Below are 24,078 nucleotides of genomic sequence, written 5' to 3'. Positions count from 1 at the left end.
GTTTTGTCATTTCATCAAGGGTAGGATTGGCAAGTTTGTCATGCTTGTGCAATTAAGGCATTTGGGGTACCTTGGGATGATGTTAGAATAAGTGTTTCAAATGGCTATGTTTCGAGTTGATTCGGATACGAAATTTAGAAGGTGATATAATACATGGACAATATGTAGCATTCCACCTGACACTTCAGTGAATGCTTTAGGCAAACAACATCATGAATGATGTTTATTGGTTGTAACCCAGACTAAGTAAGATTATACAAAGCGATATATAACTAACGACAGTTGGAACAAAACTTGCAACAAAGAAGACATTCTCACCAATTTACAACGGGGGTGAAATTATCCCTTGTAGGTCGGTCGGAACAATCGATATCATCTCACTCCGGGTTACCAATTGGTGGTGAATCAATTGGAGCTTCTTTCACAGCTTGATTAGTGATAATATAAGTATATGCAGCTGGTGCTGGTCCATCGATAGATGGTTTAATAACTGTGAGGAATAGTATATTGTAGAAAACTGAGATAAATAGGAGAGCAAACGCCGAGTAGGCAAAAAACGAATCAGAATACTCCGGCGGTGGTTCCCTCATCATATCTCTATCTATGTCAGCCTTGGAATCCAAGTTTTTCGGCGGAGAAGAAGAGACCCTCCTTATGTTTGGCGGTGGAGTTGTGGTGGTGAGGCTTTGAAGCTGGTTGTCGAGCTGTTTTAGAGCTTCTCGCGCTTTCTTCTTTCCATCCAATTCAAATCCAGAATCACTCTCAACGGCATTTAGAGGCTGCAGGAATATCAAATACTTCTTCTTTTGGTGAAAACTATTTCATTGAATGTGGAAGAACCAATTTTATTGTGGTGGTGGTGGAACTGCAGAAGCATGATTGACTGACTTCTCAATCCAAATACGAAAATAAGTTGTAAGGTGGTGTACTCATATGCACCAAGTGAAATAACAGGGTACTCTATCCATCTACCCAGATATATATCACATGAATCTGTGGCTCACGTTACTCCATCTGTCTCATGACAGACTTGACATTCTTGGATATTTTTCCAACAGCTTCCAATGAGAAAAACTGTTCATGCGAGCGAGAGGCATTGCTTGGAAAAATTTCCATGACTTCATTCAGAGTTTTAGTTTCTAGTTATAACAAGCAAAAACGTCCTCATTGAGGCGTAATAGAACTTCACTGTTCCTTGTAAGTGCAAACTTATATGACAAGCTGCATGTTTTGCTTTTATTATATTATGAACACTCAATATATATTTTTTAACGGAAAATTGGTTCGTTCGAAAAATTAATATTATTTTCTTCTTGGAGTGGGTTTTGCATGACTAGGACCATGATTTGGCTTGATAAATTTCAGAGGTACAATTTGTTTGATATATGACTTCTCATGTGGAAAATTCCTTTTATCCTTTGGAAGTTTTCGCAATTCTGGTAACCAGTATGCGACGTATTCGCCATCCGGATCGTAGTTCTGTGCCTGAGAAATGATAACCACAAATCAAAATTAACGTGTGCAACAATTTATGAAGTTTCAGTATAATCTTGGACAATGATAAATCGGAAGAAAATAAATTTTGTGCTTACTTGCTTGGGGATGCTGAAGTATCGATCCTCTCTTGGATCATTACCAACACCTAAAGTAACAACTTAACCAATCAGAAGCTGAACTAACAGTGTCAGAAACATTCAAAAATGCATGAACCACGAGTAAGAAACTAACCTGCACCATATGTCCAGTTCCCGTAATTTGAACATGGGTCATAATCCAAGAGGCAAGTTTCAAACCACTCAGCACCCATACGCCAATCAATGCCCATATCTCTAACAAGAAACGAGCAAACTATCTGTGTAACAAATACAGATTATGTTCATTATTCACCAACACTGACGATCTTGTTGTATAAAGGTAATGAAAGTTTATTTGATTATCTGCAATGACCCAGGACTATACAAATATGAACTGCGGGTTGTAGTAAACCACCCAAATAGTTGAAACAACTTAGAAAGAAAAATATTGTAACTTTCTCTATTTGGTGTGCTAGTTTCAGCCCTCAACTCGGTATTTACCTGTCGTCCTCGGTTAGACATGAAACCAGTTGTTGACAGTTCTTTCATATTTGCGTCTATAAGAGGATACCTACAAATGTCAAGGTAAAAAAAAAACTTAAAATTTCAGGATTTGGTGCAATTTATTCGGGGCATTTGATAAGCTTCAAGCTCAGTAAAATCCAAAGAAGGATCTTGATGTACCCTGTACGGCCGTCTCTCCAAGATTCGAAGAGAATGATATCTTGGCTCCACCTAGCCTCTACTTCTCTCGGTCCACCTGAATATATTCCCATGAAAAGATGTTTATATAAGATACAGTTAGTGACACAAATGACATACAATTTGCAATCTACACAGACGTCTACAGAAAGTAACTATGCATAAGAGTGATTATGAGACATTCAGCCGGTATGTTTCGGCAAATCCTATCAAGATATCCAGAAATGCAGAGCAGTAAAAGAACGAACACCATTTTCTACCTAAAACCAATATCAATTCAAACAGTACCCTGAAACCACACAAGTTTAACAACTCAGTTGCCAGAGGAATCTAAACATTACAACAATACCAGAAAGAAAACAGAACCTTCAGATTTATATTTAAAAAATCTATGTAATACGAAGCAGAACATCCAATATACAAAGCTAGTAAGATACCAATATGTTGAATCATTTGCAAGCCTATCCTTCTCATATCTCTTTACCTAAAAAATTAAATTGAATCACTGGCAGATGTTAGGATTATCCTATTCTAAATAATAGAAATGATTGCTGACTAGTTAAGAAGAAGATATTTCTAACTTCTTCATAGAGAAAACGAGGAGACACGTTTCCGAAAGCCAGCCACGGAGAGAACTTTGTTGAGTAATCAGGCCCTAACATACCATTCCTTGTATGCTTGTACACCTTGAGCAAATCCTACACAAGTTTGAGATTCATTTAGCTAACTGGATCATTAACATACGGACTCAAGAGTTTTCGAACTAAAATATCAGACACAAAAATAGCAGATTATCTGTCCATATTTAATTCCATCAAACCTTTCTATCCTCTCTAATAACTCAACATATCAACGATAATCTGAGATCTCTACCTTCTTCCAAAAGTACTCATATACTCTGCCCAGCGCTGCACTTTCACCACCTACAAAGTACATTCCTTTTTTCGCCTGCATTTCACGAAACAGAGTCCTTCAGGTACACAATATTTTAATAAAGTATCAAGAAACTACTGCACCTAATTGTCTAGCAAAACAGTATGATCGAAAAAGTGCACAGTGACTTGCCTCTACATGAATGACACCAAGCTGGTCAAGCGAAGGAACATCTCCCCATCCCCCAATTTTGCCAAGATCATTGCTGGGAAGTGGCCCAATTGAAGGTGGAAGTTTAAAGCAGGCACGAATTGCACATTTGGATTCAATAGACTACAAATTGACTCATCATGGAAGATATTATGTTGAGTATAACCTCATGAAACCTCAAAAACAAGTGTACCTTCTAAAACACTGGAATGTACTTCTAGATTTACGTACCTTGCGAAATTGGGTATATATGTCAGGTAAATTACTCGTATTAAATGGGAGATCATCAATATGGTACATAGTACTTCCCCAAATAAGCTCAAGCTTCACATTCGTAGGATTTCGACTGGTGGATGTGGATCCCTCTGATTGTAAAGATACTCCTTGCAAGCCTTTCTTGACAAGTCTTTCCACGAGCAACTCCTCACTACAAGTTTCCTTGTGGGCATAAATCTGAATACAACAGCAACTCAATCAACAAAAGCTCGGGTAACGAATCATATAGTGCAGTAAACAGAAGCTTTTTTTTACTGAGTGAGCTTCAAGCCTTCAACAGCTCAAATCATTTATAACAAAATAAACATATTTCATAACTGTGTGAGCTCCAACAGCTTTTGCAATTGAAGGGAGGATATCTTCGGGTTTTCCATGTTGTATAACCAAATTCAAACCTCGCTTCATCAAATTCTTTTTCAAATCAGATAAGCACTCGATCAGAAATTGTGCCCTTAAAGCTGCAAAGAAAAATAATATTCAAACTCTTACACATTCATCCAACTTCCAAAACCAATTTGATTTTCCTACACTCCCCATTTTACCGGATTAAGTATCAGCAACAAACTCAAAACATATATCTACAAGACATGAGCTGAAAAATGTACCACCGACTGGATCAACCATAAATTAGAATACCAATAAAATGCAACCCATATTACTAACTAAAAATAAGAATAACTACAAGCAAAAGCATAACGTGTATCCTATTAGTAGTTTCAATCAGCGTTATCAAAGTGGAAGACAAAACCCATATAAACATGTCAGGCTTCCACTTTTACCATTTTAACGGTATTCCCAAGCTAATTGCTAACTAGCTTAGGAAGTTAAGTAAATCCCCTGCCCTTTTCACCTAGAAAGAGCTAAATCCAACTAACAAAAAAAAAAACTCAGCCACAAGCCTGCAGTCAACAAAGCTCGTACAAAAGCCGAAAACCGAACATCAAAACATGGTTACAAATGAAATCAAATCTTAATCCAACCGACATATAAAAGGAGTGAAAAGTCCAATAAGATATCAGTTGACTAGTCACTCAGTTTAAGTATTAGTTCAGAAATTTCCTTGGATCCCCTACAACTAGGGCTGCACATGGGTCGGGTTGGGTCGGGTTTGGCCTCACCCGTCACCCAACCCACTGATGGTGGGTAACAGAAGTTGTCACCCGCAACCAACCCAACATTACAATGGGTCGATTTTCACCCGACTCACATTACGGTGGGTTGGATCGGGTGGGTGGTGGGTTACCCACCATAAAATACAATGAACATTACATTAAGAACCCAATTGAAATAAGCCAACCCAAAATCAATCTTAGGAAACAAAACCCTAATTAGTATTTACAAATTACAATGATTCCTAGTCTCACCTTTGGTTGTTGGTTTACTGGTGACGATGTTGATTGATTGTTGCTGGTGATGCTGTGATTTGATTTACAAAGCGAAGAGAAAATGAAAAAATAAACTGAGCCTCTGAGACTGCCGTTGAAGGGAACCGATTGAAGACTCTTCAGTGAAGAGAAGCTAACGATGATTAGGTTTAGGCATTATATAGTATCACTTCAATGGATGTGGTTCATCTAGGATAGGTAATCTAAGGGTTAACATTAATTTAGAAATATTTAGGTGGGTGGGTGGGTTGGGTCGGGTCGGGTGAGGGAAGTTGTCACCCACAGTCGACCCACCATACGATGGGTTTTGATGTTGTGACCCATAGTCGACCCGCTCCTAAATGGATTGGGTCGGGTGCGGGTAATTTCAGGCGGATGTGGGTTGGGTTGATGGGTTGAGTCGGTTTTATGCAGCCCTACCTACAACAGCCATTACGACAACTTGGCAGGCTCGCCACTAGCAATTCAAACCTATAATACATACACTGAATTCTACACTCGGAATAAATTATGATCAGATGCCAAAATCCCTTAACTTAGCGCTTCTCACTAAAGACTGTCCAACATCGTATGCTTCTCAATTATTGATTTATTTAACTGGCGAAACTCAGGATATCCATAGTTTCTTCCAAATGAGTACCTTTACCAATTCTAATTTCAATTTGTGTTTTTAGATTGGATATCAAATCAACTTCAATAAACCCCAAAATCCAAAATTCCCCTAAAACAAATCCTAAAACCTACACATGACACCCCATCACTACAAATGTGTTACTCACTACAATTTTGTGTTCTACTATAATGAAATTGCAAACACTCTCACTTTTCACAAATCTACTGTTAGCAAAATCAAAATTGAAAAAGTAAGAATAAAAATAATTACCTCCGGTTTTAGGAAATCCGAAGTAATGTGTAGTCCCAAAATTCCTAGGATCAACGCAATAAACAGGCAGAACGGATTGAGAAGACATCCAAGCTCTATAGAGAGCTTCATTATCCAAAACCCTCAAATCATTTCTGAACCAACCCCATTGCCCCCATTCCTTTTCGTCACATTAGAATTTGAGTAATATCTTCTAAATGTATCATCAGTGATTTTATCAGTTTCAACAGGATCTAAGCTTGGTACAACAACAACTCTTCTGGGTTGTGATTGTGAAGAAGCAATGTTCATGATCTTGAAATGGTTTGAAATGAGAATTGGAGAAGTGGGTGTTAATGGGAAAGACTGAATTTTTCTGAAGGTGGAGATGGAAAATGAAGAGATGGAAGAGAAAGAGAGTGTTGCTGCTGGATACATTTCATGGAAGGAAGAGAATTGCAGAGAGAAAAGGAGGGGATAGTTTGAAAACGTCGTTGGGTGATTGACACGTGGAGTTTCGAGTTTGTGATGATGTGGAGATTTGGTAGCCAGAAATTCCACCCAACTTCTTACCTCCACGTCTAGTTACTGTAATGTGTTTTACTTTCTCCACCCAAGTTGGTGATGACTGATGAGGTATAGACTAGAGACTAGAGAGTCCATAATGCAATTATCACAACTTCTTTAAGCCTGTCTGACTGGATCTTCATTTGACACTTCATTCATCAATAAATTTTTTCTCCTTTCACAAAAAAAAAAAAAAAAAAAAAAAAAAAAAAAATTGCATGGGGCTTGGTTTAGTCTTTTCTAGTTTGAATCCAATTGTTTAACTTTAGGGGAATGAGATATTTGAAGTGTTTGTCTGTTGCGTTCCTGTCATTCTCTTTCATCATTTAATACTCTTCATCAACGTATAAAGAAAGAATTTGATGTTGATGAATTTAGAGGTCAGCTGGTAATCGACGTCGTTAACAAATGACTTTATCATTGTAGTACACATATTAATATCGAGGTATGTTTTCGGTTGACTCATAGAACATGAAATGATTCCGTTAAAGTTGTTGTTTGCACTGGGGTTTGCCTCGGTGTCTATTGAGTGCAAAAGAACCCCATTTAGCAATTAAGAAGAGTAGTCTGAGTAGTTAAGGTTACAACTGTTGGGAAAATTGGCATCCTGTTAGATTTTGTAAAACACATATATCAAAATAGTTTCGTGTTTCATTCCTTCATTCAATCTGCCTCTTATACAAGATATACAACCCTAGAGTTCGACCTTACAATGGACTGTCCATAACAGTTGAATCATTAGACTGTCCATCACAGTGGAATCATTGGACTGTCCATAACAGTGGTGATAACTGTGAACTGAGACTGTGAAGATGGGTCTTGGGTCTCAAACTGAGACTGTGAAGATGGGTCTCAATCCAAGAGTCTCGAGCCCATAAATATAACTCTCCTAATACCCTCCCTCAAGACGGAGCATGGAGGTCACACATGCCCATCTTGGACATAAGAAACTGAAACTGAGCTTTCCCTAAAGATTTAGTAAAAATGTCCGCCAATTGCACTGTTGTAGGAGTGTAAGAAGGCGTAATAAGCTTCTGCACGATAGCATCTCTAACCAGATGACAATCAACTTCAATATGCTTTGTTCGTTCATGAAAAACTGGATTCTGAGCAATATACAAAGCCGATTGACTATCACAGAGAAGACGCATTCCATGTGGATGATGAACTCCCAAATCACCCAGTAATTTTTTCAACCATTTTAATTCACACGTCGCCGCTGCCATAGATCTATATTCCGCTTCAGCTGACGAACGAGAAACAGTATGTTGCTTCTTAGTTTTCCAGGATATTGGAGAATACCCAAGAAGAACAAACCAACCCGTCAACGAGCGTCTAGTTAAGGGACAACCAGCCCAATCAGAGTCACACCATCCTTTCAAATTAAGACCACTATCAGAGCGCAACAGAATTCCTTGCCCAGGATTCTTCTTCAAATATCGAACCACACGAAGAGCCGCTTCCCAATGTGCTATTCTCGGCAGTTGCATGAATTGAGACAAAATATGAACAGAATATGCTAGGTCTGGCCGAGTCACGGACAAATAGATTAAACGCCCAATCATCTTCGATATTTTTCCACATCCGTGAACAAATCTCCTTTGTCCAAAGAAAGACGGTGATTAGTTTCCATTGGAAATTCTGCAGGTTTTGCACCTAATAAACCTGCTTCCATGATGATATCCAACGCATATTTGCGTTGACACATATAAAAACCTTGTGCACTCCGTGCCACCTCCAAACCCAGAAAATACTTCAACTTTCCCAAATCTTTCATCTTGAAGCATTGTCCCAAGTAACGTTTGAATTGATCAAGCGCAACCAAATCATTACCCGCAACAATCAAATCATCCACATAGACCAAAACATTAAGTTGGGTTTTTCCCTTAGTCATGATAAAAAGAGAATAATCAGAATATGATTGCCGAAACCCATAATTCTTCAAAGCTGCAGACAATTTTGCAAACCAACACCGAGGAGCCTGCTTTAAACCATATAAAGATTTTTTCATCCTACACACCATATTAGACTTACCTTGAGAAAATCCAGGTGGTATTTTCATATACACTTCTTCTTCCAAGTCTCCATGAAGAAATGCATTATGTACATCCATCTGATGTACTTCCCAATTCTTAATTGCTGCCACAGCTAGGAAAGTCCGCACTGTCGTCATTTTCGCCACTGGTGCAAATGTCTCATTGTAATCCAACCCTTCTACTTGATGATTCCCAAAGATCACCAGTCTAGCTTTGAGCCGCACCAACTGTCCATTCTCATCATACTTCTCTGTGTAAATCCATTTACTACCAAGAGCTTTCTTTCCCGGCGGTAATTCTTCTAATTCCCATGTTCCTTGTTCTTCCAAAGCTCGTATTTCTTCTGCCATTGCCTTACGCCATCCTGGATACTTCATGGCTTCTTTGAAATTTTTAGGCGCAGACCCAGCAGTAATTGCTGCGCAAAACTTTTTATGAACTGTAGAGAATTTATCACAACTAACATAATATGTCAAAGGATACGGCGTACCTGAGGATGACGATTGTGGAGAGTGAGCATGAGATGGACTATTTTGTCGTACAGTGTGCGTTACAAAACCTTTGAGCCTACTAGACGGAATCTTCTGTCTCCTTCCTTTACCCATACTAGCGTCCGTCACTTCCTTCGAGACCACAGGGTTCTCAGTAATATATTCTGGGTTCTCAGTATTATCTTCAGGGTTCTCAGTAATGTCTTCCGGGTTCTCAGTAATGTTTTCTGGGTTCGCAGTAATACCTTCCTGGTTCCCAGTAATATATTCTGGGTTCGCAGTATTGTCTTTGGGTTCTCAGTAATGTATATTGGGTTCTCAGTAATATCTTCTGGGTTCTCTTGCTGCACTATTTCTTCATCATCACTCCAACACACGTCATTATTAGCCTGAACTGTCTCAGTTGGCTGATCAGGTACCCTAGATATGTAAGGAAACTGATGTTCATGAAACTCTACATCCCTTGAAACTAAAAATTGTCTCTTGTCTAAGTCATATAATTGCCATGCCTTCTTCCCAAAAGGATAACCCAGAAAGACGCACCTTCTTCCTCGACTTGCAAACTTATCCCCTTTACTACTTTGATCATGTGCATAAACAAGCAACCAAATACTTTCAACTGACTATATGGTGCCGGTTTCCCAAATAGAACTTCATATGGAGTTTTGTTATTTAGAACCGGTGTAGGCGTACGATTAATCAAATACGCTGCTGTCAAAGCACATTCTCCCCAAAATCTGATCGGTAAATTTGCTTGAAACCTCAAAGCTCTTGCCACATTCATTATGTGCTGATGTTTTCTCTCAACTCTTCCATTTTGTTGAGGTGTTCCTACACAGGATGTCTCAAAAACTATTCCATTAGTCTTAAAGTAGCCACGCAATGCATTAAATTCGGTTCCATTATCACTTCTAACAATTTTGATTTCTTTACCAAATTGACGTTTCACAAGCGCAATAAAGTTAAGAAATATTGTTGCAACCTCAGTTTTGCTTTGAATTAAATAAATCCACACACCTCTTGAAAAATCATCTACTATTGTCAAAAAATATTGTGCTCCAGAAGACGAGCACGTCTTATAAGGACCCCATAAATCTATATGAACCAAATCAAAACTACAACTGGATTTGCTCAAACTACTAGCAAACTTCTACGATGTTTTGCACGTGGACAAATATCACACGCATCATTATTTTTCTTCAATAATCTACCCAGACCTGGTAACCGTTGTAACACTTTCTCTGATGGATGTCCCAATCGCTGATGCCACAGCTCATACGTATCTTCACTCACCGTAAGCACTTTAACTGGAGGCACACCACAGAACATATATAGTCCACCTCGTCGCTCACCCACTCCAATCACCTTCCTCGTCAACCGGTCCTGTATAAGACATAAAGTGTTAGTACATTGAACATTACATACTACCTCATCAATGAGTTGTGTAACCGAAATCAAGTTACAAGTTATCTGTGGCACATAAAGCACATTGTCCAATCTCAAACCACCAGGAAGAATAACTGTTCCTATTTTCTCAGAGTGAGCATATTTTCCGTCCGGCAGTCCCACTGAACATGCTCTAATATCTTTCACATTTATCATATCATCTCTTTTACACGTGACATGATTTGTAGCTCCTGTGTCTATAATCCAGGATGTTTGATTTGTCTTACCTTGGAGTTGGGAACTGATTTTTCTTGAATTTAAATATTCAAGAACCTGCTGAACTTGACTTGCAGTCACGCCTGTCAGTCCTGATGCATCTCCTGAAGATCCAGTGGCAGGATGAGATGATGTTGTTGCTCCCGAGATGTTCAAATTATGCGCACGTATATTGTCTTGTCCTCTACCTCCTCTGTTGTTTACAAAACCGGCACCAGCACGTCCTCTACCACCAGTTCGGCCTCCTCGACCATATCCTCTTCCACCTCTTTGTCTGTCACCCCACCATTCCGGGTATCCAATCAGCTGAAAACACCCTTCCTGTGAGTGCCCTTCTCGGCTACAATGCTTGCAAAATTTGTTAGGATCATACATATTATTGTATGGACGCTGATCTGACTGAACCTTGAACGCCATAATATTTTCCTGTGTCTGAGACGACACAACTCCTTCCCCCAATTTTAGACGTTCCGAATTAACCACAGCTTGATAAGACACATCTATAGATGGCAGTGGTTTTCTTGCCAGTAATTGTTCACGCAGGGAGCTATACATGGTATCCAAACCAATCAAAAAATAGTGTAAGAAATTTTCTTCTCTCAACGTACTAACCTGTGTTGCAATGTTACACGTGCACTGGCCACAGCTACACTTTGGTATCTTCATGTACGTCACCATCTCATCCCATATCTTGTTTAATCTCCCATAGTACACTGCAACCTCCTCAGTTTTCTTCTGTTTGCATTCACTTAAGGCAGCTTTCAACTGGCAGATCCGAGTTCCACTTACAACACAAAATCTCCTCTTCAAGTGCGTCCATAACATGCTCGCATCATCATAATCCCCCAACGTTGATCTAATATTTGTCTCCAATGTATTGCTGATCCAAGAGACCAGCATCGAATGCACTGCAATCCACTCCTCTAACTCCTCAGGTTCTGTTGGTTCTTTGACGGTTCCATCAACAAAACCAAATTTCCGTTTGGCTATCAATGATCTTCTCACTGCTCTAGCCCATTCATCATAGTTTGCTCCCTTTAATACAATAGGTGTGATGATAATCCCTGGTCCATCACTTGATCCCAGATGATATTCTGGTTTCTTCTTTTGCATGTTGTTTTCTACCTCTTTTCCTCTTTTAGATGATTCTGTATCATCCGCCATGTTTACTGTTCTAGGGTTTATTCGTGTTAATCAACTCTGGCTCTTGATGCCATGTTAGATTTTGTAAAACACATATATCAAAATAGTTTCGTGTTTCATTCCTTCATTCAATCTGCCTCTTATACAAGATATACAACCCTAGAGTTCGACCTTACAATGGACTGTCCATAACAGTTGAATCATTGGACTGTCCATCACAGTGGAATCATTGGACTGTCCATCACAGTGGAATCATTGGACTGTCCATAACAGTGGTGATAACTGTGAACTGAGACTGTGAAGATGGGTCTTGGGTCTCAAACTGAGACTGTGAAGATGGGTCTCAATCCAAGAGTCTCGAGCCCATAAATATAACTCTCCTAATACATCCCGAGCGCAGCGGAAATCAGATCACAAAGGGAAATTGGCGATTTGAACAAAACACGGGAAAAATAATAAGAGAGAGACAGAAGATAAACAAACACACAACCACAATACAAGATATACGTGGTTCACCTTTGCAGGCTACGTCCACGACTAACACCACTAGAAAAACTTCCATTATAATCAAAGACCATTACATGCTCTTTCCGCAACACAAGACAAAACCAAAGAATTAACAAGACATACCGGCCAAGAACATTATTGAGGAAACCATAGAAACCAACTCTCTTTGACACCTCTACCCAAGAACATTATTGAGGAAACCATAGAAACCAACTCTCTGACCATTCTTCAAACTAGCCTCATGTCTTCTCTTTTATGCCTTCTTCTTCATGGTTACCAGTAATAACATAGGAGAAACATGGAAACCGTCTAGAAACTTGGTTTAGGGCAAAGCCCCGAACCCTAAACACTAGAACAGCAAAATCCTCTCCCTACAAGTTTTTTAGTCACACCGATATTGACCTTCACGGTAATACACGATCCTCCCAACAGAGAGACCGAAACCCTAAGCACAAGGATTTACCACTCTTCTAGATTGGATTTCCACAAACCCACAATTCTAATCATATATATATATATATAGAACACAAACTTGACTACCAAGTATTAGTATCCTAATAGGAACTAAACTCTTCCCTAAAATATTTCCTACTCCAATTAGGAAATCCACCCAATGTGAAATTGGGCATATAAAGAAAACCCACCGTTTCCTAACAACAACTTCACTCGAACAAGAACAAAAGCTACATTTCTAGTTCAAGTTTGATGCTATGATTGGTACTTGGACAGTATTGCATCCCAACTGTAGTTTGGTTTGTTGAAAATATTATTGCAGCGCATCCTATCTGTCTTGTTAGTCATGTAATATGCTTCTGACATGCCAATAAATTAGGATTCTCTAATTGTGAGGTAAATTTGTTAAATGCAGTGACACATCTCGTGATTTAAGCTAATTCCAAGTGTTTAGGAGGGATACTGGATGGTCAAGCAAGCAGTTGGGTAAACAAGTAAAGTTATGGTGCAGACTCTAGAACTTGCAGCGGCACTGACATACTACCATGGGAAAAGGGGAGAAGTCACCGAATGAGAAATTTACAGTTTTCAAAGGACAGAGAAATTAAGAATAGAACTTGGTTGTGCTATTCTCCAGCTGAAAAATCTCACGGTTGCAAGCTTTTATGAGGTGCCTTCCAGTTCCATCCAAGTAGAAGAACTTTCTCTCAAGGGCAAGTCCATGCACCTCATGCACCTAGGGTGAAAAAAAAAACCATCACTGTTGTCCACAAAATTATCTTGTTTTACTCATCACCACTTGGTTAAAGTTTTATTTTCTATTCTTGCAATGGGGAAGAGTGTCTGGAGGAATCAACATGGCAACTGAGCCGTATTCAGAGACATCCCAAGCAATTGTTATGCCATTCCCTCACTTTCATGAGCGAACACATCAAATTTTAATCCTCAAAGTTATCAATCAACTAAACGTTTCTCTTGTACTACTGTGAATTAAAGGTCACACTGAGATTTTTCCTGCATGTACTTATTCTACCCCTCTAGAGAAAAATAAAAAAATAAAAAATACACTATTAGAGCCTGCATCACAATATTCCACTATAACAACACACGTACCAAGTAAAAGAATATCGCTCCTATAAAATCAAAAGAGATTGTATAAAAACTGGCAAATAATGCTCACTTAGACAATGTAAATTTTAAAAGGATAATGTCAATAGAAATGAAACTATGAAATGGCAAAAATCGGGATGAGGAATCAGAGAATACCGGTTCTTATATATGTACCCAGAGATCTCATCGAATTATGAACAACTTGTTTGGCTAGTCATGACCTTTTCACTTCTTACTGCCCCATTATTTTTATATCTTCTTCTCCTAGTTCTTTTAGAGAAACCAAGGTGTTCTTATGAGGAAACACTTGATGAAAATCTTTAATTTCCACCTGAAGCCTTTTAGAGGTTAAAGCTTTTGTGTCATAAATATAAAGGTAACTAGGAATGTTTAGTCCAAGCCAACGGCTGGTGTTCGTCCTGCTCAATCAGGTCACAATGATCCGTTTTCTTTTTATAAAGCCATATATCAAACAAGTATTGTTCAGTGACTGAACAAAAATATTTATATGCACAAAATAGAAACCCATCCAAAGCTCCAAATTCGTCAAGGATGCTTCTTGAGGTGACAGGTGAAAGAAGTTGACGCAAGTTCTCATCAGCCATATCGAAGATCTGAAACACCGGTCGTTCCTTATCCATCCAATAAAGTGCTCCATTATGAAAAAATCCAATTTCTAAATTAAAATAACTGTTGATTTTCCAATGCTTCTCCAACCTTTGCCATTGCCTACAGTGTACACCATGACCTCTACGAAACTGGTGGATGTTGCATACACTAGTACAACTTTGTACTCATTGGTTGAAGAAAGATACCCAAATCCAATCCACCTTTTGATATCAATAGATTTTTCCATAGGTTCAGGAAGAATAACATACTCTTTTGTCACGGGGTTACAAATACAAAATCTACCAGTCCAATCGTGAAAACATATCAAACCACTAAACGAACCAATAAAAGTAGTACAATTATAGGGAGATGTTAGTTTGATCCTGGTAATTTTTTCAATGGGTGTCTCATAATGATTCTCATTATATTCAAAACAAGTTTTGTAAGCCCGCGCAATTTTATTAATACGGTTCGGACAATCATTTCCTTCACTTCACTTCTCTAGCTTACACATAGCTGGTATAGCTTCTTGACAATGATTTTTTCAAATTGAAAATACATAAATATATATATATTCCTGTAAAAAAAATGAATACAATCCAGATGTGTAAAACGACCATCTACCCCTTTGAATATCATCCGCTCAAAATTAACAGTTGAAATTAAGATCGGTAGATGGTGATGTTTGTTTTCTCGAATTGCCTTCATTTTTTTTGTAGAAATATAGAGTCTTATAAGAGGAACATATCATCAAAATATTACACGTAAATTCATTGACGTATGGGTTTTGCAAAAAAAAAATGGCGCAAATCTTATCTGACCTTATTCATCTAATAGTGTCCATGGATCCTCCCTCGTATGTATATATAATGAATTAAATGTGATATCTTTCTGCATATATAATCTCAAAAAGTGGAGTTCTTAGAAGGAAAGAAAAAATTTATCATCAAAAAAGTAGAGGATATCTTTTGGCAGGTTCTTTGGTAAACACAAACTAATCCTCAGTTTAGGTATCAATCAATTAGCCCCTTGTAACCACAAACCCAATTCCGACAGTCTACACTTGATTTTAAACAACAGACAATTTTAACACCAAGCCCAACTTCAGTGTTTGAATCTAAGAAACTGACCAATGTTAATCTTCCTTCTCATCGCCCAATCACAATCTTCAGAAACAAACATGTGAATTTCTATAGATTTAACTTACTCGATGGTCAAAGAATTCTTGGATTAATGACCTTTCCATCTTTTCTTCAATAACATGACCGAATAAAATTTTCTTATAGTAATCATCCCTCGGAGAATTTCTCTTCTACTTCTGTAACCCAGCAAAACAAATCCAAAAGAGGATAGAGCACGTGCAAAACGGAACAATAACTTCTTTCCAATATACACCACTCCACTCAAATTGACACTCTCCAACAAACCCCTCTTCTTCGTTATCTTCCAAATGTCTCCTAAATCTTTTTATACATAATATTTAATGACAACAGAGTTTGGGCAGTGAACAGCAAAGTTTGTTTCAACTTCGTGAACAGTTCACTGGCATTATATAAATTCCATATTTTATGACACAATGTCTTGCAGAAATGATGCCCCTTCAAATTTCACTTATACCAATTCTTCTTCCATATAGGATTACAATCCTTCATTTAACACCGATTGGGACTAAAACATGTCAGATAATTATAAAGATATAATCGATAGATATTTAGAATTTCCGTTTGTGTTCACAATGTATTGGAGCTTGGAACTTGATAAATTCAACGTCCTCATATCCTAACCAAGTGTGGATCCAAGGGACCTCTTAAGCTGCACATTAGTAACACCAACAGAGAGTATTTGCATGGTTAGTAACAAATATGTCAGATGCTACATAGACTTTTACGACATGGGAGTTTACCTCAAGATCCTACCAAATAAAAAGCACTGTATTGAACTCAAGGAAACAAATGATAGTCTGCAATCAAAAACACCAAAATGATAAAGACAGAAAAGGTCTATAAGTATAACGTTAGGTTTTGAGAAATAGCATAGTAACTCCAAAATACACTATGCACAAATCAAAATTTAATCTCGATATTCCATACTGTTAGAAGGCAAAAGATATTTTAATCCAAATTCACCTGGGTAAATCTATGCCAGTTCTCTACTGCTTTTTAAAACATGAGAATTCCTGCGTACCGATACAATAACACTGGATCTGCAAAAGAAGCCAAGGACGTTGTGTATAATGTCGTCAGTCTGGTTAATTGTTGTGCAGGCCCGTTTACGGAAAAATCGAGAAAATTCATGACCATCAAGTTCTTGGGAAGGTTCATCCTCTGCAAAGCCATGTCTCAAACAGGAGAAAGAGCCATCTTACCTTCCCTTTTCTCTGATTTTTTTTGTTATGCGACACAAATCATAGCGCATTACACATTTCTCCCAAAGTATATTAACGATGATAAAAAATAAACAACAAAGACGTGCAGATCTTTAATTTTTCCACAGGATGTTTTCATAAATGGAAATCTTAAACCCCTGTAGAAATTAATATAAATAATCCGAAGATGTTAAAAATAATAAGAAAACCTAGGTGAAAATTAGTTGGTAGACACATAATTATACCCTTTGGATACTTTATGAAATGCATAAATACCAAGTGATACATCATATGTGAAATCTAATTAAAAGATAATTTTTCCAACCTGTGAGAATCCGAGAGATACTCAGTTTTCATTTGACAGAAGCCAAAATTCAAGAGAAGCTAAAAAGAAGATTGTGCCGCATTCCAAAATTCTGACTCACCCCAAATACCAAATGTCACTGCTTCTCTTGGTGTTTAACTAATTTATAGTGTTTGAAGCGTTGCTTTTAGGTTTCAAAGTGTTCTTTCGTTAGTATCTCTTCGTCAACAGTTTCTGTTAAGGCATACAATACGTGTGTGTTGCCTAACACACGTATATCTTATTAAGGAAGTCTTTTGTATTTTTAGGAAACTATTTTAGGTTTGGAAGTCTTTTGTATTTTAGGAAATTGTTCTAGTTTTGGAATTCATCCTATCTTGGAGTTCAAGGAAGAGTTAGTATATATATATGTATCTTGTAAAGATCAATTGTACACACAAGTTATATCAATAGAACGTCTTCTATTCAAGTTCATGTTCTCCTCTTATAGTTGTGTTCTCTCCCAAACAATATGTGTTCTAGCTTGGTATCAGCTTATTGATCCTATGTCTTCCGCTGCATCTACTTCTTCCCCTGTCCTTTCAACCATACTCAACTCCTCTCAATCAATGATGCCTTCCTCTATCTTTTCTCAATCTCATCACATCATCACTGTCAAACTTGATGACACCAATTACTCCCTCTGGCGTGCTCAGTTTCTCCCATATCTTCAAGGTTATGAACTCGATAGTTTTGTCACAGGTGACAATCCATGTTCGTCTCCAACTCTTCCCAACAGTGATACACCCAATCTGGCATATGCTCCTTGGCTAAAGAAAGACCGTATTCTTCTTGGATGGATTTTTTCCTTGCTAACTCCTGCTGTTCTTCGACAAGTTCATCGTCTCCAAAGTTCTCATGTTGTTTGGTCCTCTCTTGAATCTCTCTTTTCTTCAAAATCAGATGCTCATATCCATCACTTGCAATGTGAACTTCGGGCTTTACGCAAAGGATCTCTTTCTATGAGAGATTATATTGATCGAGCTCGCAATATCGTTGACAACCTTGCAATTGCCGATACTGTTGTCACTGAGTCTGAATTACGTCACTGCATTCTTGCCGGCCTAGATACTGCATATGATGCCATTGTTACCTCTCTTACAACTTCCATGGGAGCCATGAAACTAGAGGATTTTATCACCTATCTTCTCACGTATGAACTTCGTATTGAGAACCAAGCAAAGTCACTGCATTCTCAGCCTGTAGCTAACGTTGCAGCATCCGACCCAACTCGTTCAGCTGCTTCCAGCTTCTCTCGTTCAGCTGCTTCCAATTTTTCACGTCCTCCTACTCGGTCCAGTCCATCTTCGGCCCAACAATTCTCCTCCCTGTCAACCCAGCTCGTCCAGCTGCTTCCAACACTTCGAATCATTCCTATCTTCTCGTCCCAGCACAGCCTTACAACTCACGCACAAATGTGCGTCTTCCCTGTCAACTATGTGCGTCTTCCCTGCTAACAAACCTCTGCTCCTCGTGCTTATGATGCTCAAACTGGTTTGTTATCTACACCTCCGTGGACTCCTGATAGTGGTGCTACAGATCATATAACCAATGATCTTTCTCGTCTCCAATTTTCTAATGAATATACTGGTCCGGATCAAATTCAAATGGGTAATGGCTCTTCTATTCCAATCTCTAATGTTGGATCCTTTGTTTTGGGAACTCCCAACCGTAAGTTGTGGCTTCGTAATGTTCTTCATGCACCAAAAATTTCTCATAATCTTCTTTCTATTTCTCGGTTTACTACTGACAATAATGTCTTATTTGAATTTCATCCAACTTTTTGTCTTGTGAAGGATCGATGTACCGGGAAGGTTCTTCTTCGTGGCAGTAGGAGGGGTGGTCTCTATCAACTTGATAATTCGTCTCAATCTTCTAAAGCCTACATAGGAGAGCGTGCTACCTTACAATATTTGCACTCTAGATTAGGACATCCAATGATACGCACAGTGCGTAAGGTTGTTTCCCAGTTTTCTCTTCCGGTTTCTAGTCAGACTTTTAAGTTTTTTTCCTCTTGACATGAACATCGGAGTCATAAACTCCCTTTTCCTTCTAGTAAAACTACTTATTTGCATCCATTAGATTTAATTGTCTCTGATGTTTGGGGACCTTCTCATATTTTATCTAATGAAGGATATAAATACTATGTCATCTTTATTGATGCCTTTAGTCGCTTTACTTGGATGTTTCCTATGTCTCAGAAATCTGATGTCTTTTCAGTATTCTTTTTGTTTCAAAAGCATGTTGAAAATATCTTCAATCGAAAAATCAAAATCTTCCAATCTGACAACGCACTGGAGTATCGAAAACTTACTCCGCATCTTCAACAACTGGGTATTTTTCATCGATTTTCATGTCCACATACTTCTGAACAAAATGGTTTAGTCGAACGACGTCATCGTCATATTCGTGAAACTGGTCTTACAATCCTAAACATGGCTTCTGTACCATCCTCATATTGGTACGACTCTTTTTACACCGCTTGTTTTCTAATGAATCGTGTTCCGTCTACTTCCATTCATAACTCCTCTCCGTATGAACTTCTTTTTGGTCTTTCACCAGATTACACTTTACTTCGGGTGTTTGGTTTCTTGTGCTATCCATACTTACGTCCATATAGATCTCATAAAATGGAGCCTCTTTCTTCTCCTTGTGTTTTTATTGGTTATAGTCCTTCTCAAAAAGGCTATAAGTGTCTTCATATTCCTACAGGTCGGATTTATGTTAGTCGTCATGTTATTTTTGATGAGACCAATTTTCATTTTTCCGCCACATCACATCCTTCTCCGGCGTCGACGACTTCACAGGTACCTTTTTCTACTCCCTTTTCTTCTCCCGTAAATCTTTCTCTACCTTCTCTTCTGTCTACTGCTTCCGTGTCATCTTTTTCCCAAGACCAATCATTAGCCGCCAGTCATCATCATCCGTCAGTAATCATTAGCCGCCAGCAATCATCAACTGTCAGTAATCATCAACCATCAGCAATCATTAATCGCCAGCAGTTCTCCGCCGTCAGCAATCATCAGCCACCTCCAGCAATCATTAGCCAACATCGTCAATCATTAGCCGACAGTAATGATGATCCTCAGCCTCCACAGCCGCCAACACCAATGATTAGCCAACAAAACCAATCATCAACTGTCAGCCATAATTTTTCTGAGCCGTCACAGCCGCCGACAGTTCCCATTATTATGTCTGATTCAGCGGACACAGCCGCCACTGATTTTTCTTCCCCAGTTGTTCGTCTGCAGTCTCCGTATTCTGTCTCTGACACTCATCCAATGGTGACAAGGTCTAAAGCTGGTGTTTTTAAACCAGATTCCAAATATGCATTGGTATGTGATTCTCTTCTCGAACCTACTTGTATTTCACAGGCTCATAAAGATCCCAAGTGGCGTATGTCTTCCGATGATGAGATTAATGCGCTACTTCGGAATGGTACGTGGTCGTTAGTACCATATAATTCTTCTATGAACGTTAGTACCAATCCAGATGGTACGATTGCACGTCGAAAATCACGATTAGTTGCAAAAGGCTATAATCAGCAAGAGGGTATTGACTATTCTGAAACATTTAGTCCGGTTGTTAAACCATGTACTATTCGTCTTATTCTTACATTGGCTTTGTCTTCTAATTGGCCAATTCATCAACTTGATGTGCAAAATGCCTTTTTACATGGAGAACTTCAAGAACAGGTGTATATGAAACAACCACCGGGCTACGTAGATTCTCGTTTTCCTACGCATGTCTGCAAGTTGCATCGTTCTCTTTATGGTCTCAAACAAGCTCCCCGTGCGTGGTATCACAGGCTTAATACCTTTTTGTTGCAAATTGGTTTTGTCACTTCGAAGTGTGACTCGTCATTATTTCTCTATAACGGCTCTCTTGGTACTATCTATTTACTAGTCTATGTGGATGATATTATTGTTACAGGTTCTAACTCTACAAGTATTAAGTCTATCATTGATCGTCTACAACAAGAATTCGCAATCAAAGATCTTGGCTTCTTGTCTTACTTTCTTGGCATTGAAGCAGTTCGTACATCCTCTAGTTTGTTTCTCTCTCAACAAAGGTATGCTCATGATATCCTTATTCGTGCGAAAATGGATGGTGTTAAGCCTATTCACACTCCACTTAGTACTTCTGGGGACATGTCTTCTGATCACAGTACCTTGTTGACTGATGCTACTGAATATCGTAGTATTGTTGGATCTTTACAATATTTGACTTTTACTCGTCCGGATCTAGCATATGTTGTTAATAAGGTTTGTCAATTTATGCATGCACCCACTGAGTTTCACTGGGGCTTAGTAAAGCGTATACTTCGTTATCTTAAAGAAACATCTACGTTTTGTATTCTTCTTCGGCCGTCTTCTTCTCTACAGTTATCCTTTAGCGCATATACTGATTCCGATTGGGCTGGTTCTCTTGAAGATCGACATTCAACCAGTGGTTATTGTGTATTCTTGGGTGGTAATATTATATCTTGGAGTGCTCGTAAACAAAAAACCGTGTCACGTTCTAGTACTGAAGCAGAATATAGAGGTCTTTCTATTGCTACTGCTGAAATTATGTGGATTCAATCACTTCTATCCGAACTTCATGTTTCTACTCAATCACCTCCAGTTCTATGGTGTGATAATCTTGGTTCCACATATCTTATTGTTAATCCTATATTTCATGCAAGGACGAAACACATTGAGATTGATTATCATTTTGTGCGTGATCAGGTTGCTTTGAAACTTCTTGATGTTCGGTTTATATCTTCTAAGGATCAAATTGCCGACATTTTTACAAAAGCTTTGTCTAAAGATCGGTTTTCTCTATTAAGGTTCAAGCTAACGGTTCAAGATCACCCGTTATGCTTGCGGGAGGGTGTTAAGGCATACAATACGTGTGTGTTGCCTAAAACACGTATATCTTGTTAAGGAAGTCTTTATATTTTTAGAAAACTATTTTAGGTTTGGAAGTCTTTTGTATTTTAGGAAATTGTTCTAGTTTTGGAATTCATCCTATCTTGGAGTTCAAGGAAGAGTTAGTATATATATATGTATCTTGTAAAGATCAATTGTACACACAAGTTATATCAATAGAACGTCTTCTATTCAAGTTCGTTTTCTCCTCTTATAGTTGTGTTCTCTCCCAAACAATACGTGTTCTAGCTGTTTCCTAACATAAATGTTTTCTTTTAACGTTGCATCTCTTGGGAGAAAAGTTTCCATCCATCTAATAGAATCCTAATGCCACGTGGCACTCTATATTTTATGAAGAAAACCTCACAATTAATGCTAGGACGCCACATCAGCATAGTTATTCTCCTTTATATAAAGTGATTGATATATATATATAAAGATGATTGATAGTAGAATTATTTTCGATCCCAGGCCAAGGTGAGAAAACCCGACTTACCAATATCAACATAATGATTGAGACGATTCAAGAGCATCCTAGAGAATGATGGATGTTGGATAAGATTTCTCCATGTCTTGGATACTCCCTTGTATCCTAGAACGAATTCGGATGGTAAACGAGTGAGAATTTCCCATATAATCTCTGTTGGTAGAATGTTGAAGTTATCCATTGGAAACCCTTGAAGTAATTTGACGGGAAAATGACTGGCAGATGGGACGAATAGGGATGTCAATGGATATTTATTTGTCACCCTAAGAACCTCCCGGGCCTTCTGGTATCTCCGGGAAATTTATATCCTGCCCATTCAAATCCGTCGGGGGCCGAATTAGGATTCTAGCTATGGGTAAGCTAGCTAAAATCTGGATATGGGTAGGAAAATAAGGCAGTGCCGGGTGGGAGGGAACAACTGCCTACCATGCCATAAGATGGTTGGGCGCCGCTCAACTGCTAGCAACTAATTTTATTTCAGCTGCTATATGTAGCATGCATTTGTATACCATTAATTTCGGCGTACGCTGTGGATACTCTCCTACAGCTATAGGCCAACTGGGTAACAATGTCTACGAAGTAACCGTGATTTACACTACACCAAATCTAGGTTTTCCTAACTAATTTTATTTTAGTAACTCAAATAATCCATTATAACTCTAGTACTCACTCCGTTTCACAAAGACAGTCCGTTTTGACTTTGTCAAAATATTAAGGAGACCATACTATTTTACTTGACTACCCTTAGTTAGTAACCTATTTTATTTTAATAAAAATACTAGCAATAAAGACTATCCAAAATTGTTATGAGAATTATAAATACGAAATATAAAACAAAAATATAAAAGATATCGAATTTATGAAGTATAAACTTTATAAGGAATTTAATTTTAGAGTTAAATATATATTTTCTTAAAAGGAATAAAGGATATATTTGTTTCTTTGATTATACTAATTTATTTAATATTTTAGATCTAGTCACGTTAAAAATGGGTTTATGAATATAAAGAATTCAAGAGTATATTAGAGAGTTCAATGGAAAAGTATGACTATAAACAGAAGCTGGACACAATTTTGAAACTGACGAAAAAGGAATATAGGACGGTCTTTTGGAAACAGAGGGAATAACTCTTATAAAGAGTTAGCAAATTAAGTAATAGTTACCATAATCAGGAATTAATTCATAAAAACTAAATAACTATTTAAAGCGTGAGGTTACTAGTTATTCATATCTAACACACTTTATGCTAAATAACTATTAGAACTATTTCTACCCAAGATTGGATGGATACTAAAATAAACCCCATGTTTATAACTCTTTATCATTTTTATTAGTAACACACTTTAGCATAGCTAACACAATGATTTATTTAGGAATTTAAAAAATGAGAAATAGAGTTTTAAAGTTTTATAAGTCTTTTATGTGGAACCAAACAAATAGTGTTAGAACCGTGGAATGACCTAGGGTTTAAACAACGCGGAATTTTTAAAATAGGGTTCAAATTGGGAG

The 24,078-nt window shown here is 38.0% G+C and overlaps 1 protein-coding gene and 1 pseudogene across 1 annotated transcript; both read right to left on the bottom strand.

The window, feature by feature from the left end:
• Positions 1-377: 377 nt before the first annotated feature.
• Positions 378-1,116, bottom strand: LOC113326242. The gene is made up of 2 exons (XM_026574007.1): positions 1,036-1,116; positions 378-779 (listed from the first exon to the last, which is right to left on the bottom strand). The coding sequence occupies exons 1-2, from the start codon at positions 1,114-1,116 to the stop codon at positions 378-380; spliced, it is 483 nt and encodes a 160-aa protein (XP_026429792.1).
• Positions 1,117-1,139: 23 nt separating this feature from the next.
• LOC113326776 lies at positions 1,140-6,306 on the bottom strand (annotated as a pseudogene).
• Between the last annotated feature and the right edge of the window lie 17,772 nt (positions 6,307-24,078).

This window comes from Papaver somniferum, unplaced genomic scaffold (genome assembly GCF_003573695.1).
Source record: "Papaver somniferum cultivar HN1 unplaced genomic scaffold, ASM357369v1 unplaced-scaffold_10, whole genome shotgun sequence".
In the NCBI taxonomy this organism is placed as follows: Eukaryota; Viridiplantae; Streptophyta; class Magnoliopsida; order Ranunculales; family Papaveraceae; genus Papaver; species Papaver somniferum.
The sequence above is the reverse complement of the archived record's forward strand: the minus strand, read 5'-3'. Positions and strand labels throughout refer to the sequence as shown.

Excerpts from the sequence above, each read along its gene's own strand:
- LOC113326242 (XM_026574007.1), bottom strand. The coding sequence starts at position 1,116 with ATGGAAATTTTTCCAAGCAATGCCTCTCGCTCGCATGAACAGTTTTTC. Across the intron at positions 780-1,035 it reads TTGGAAAAATATCCAAGAAT|CCTCTAAATGCCGTTGAGAG; the intron begins GTCAAGTCTGTC and ends ATATTCCTGCAG.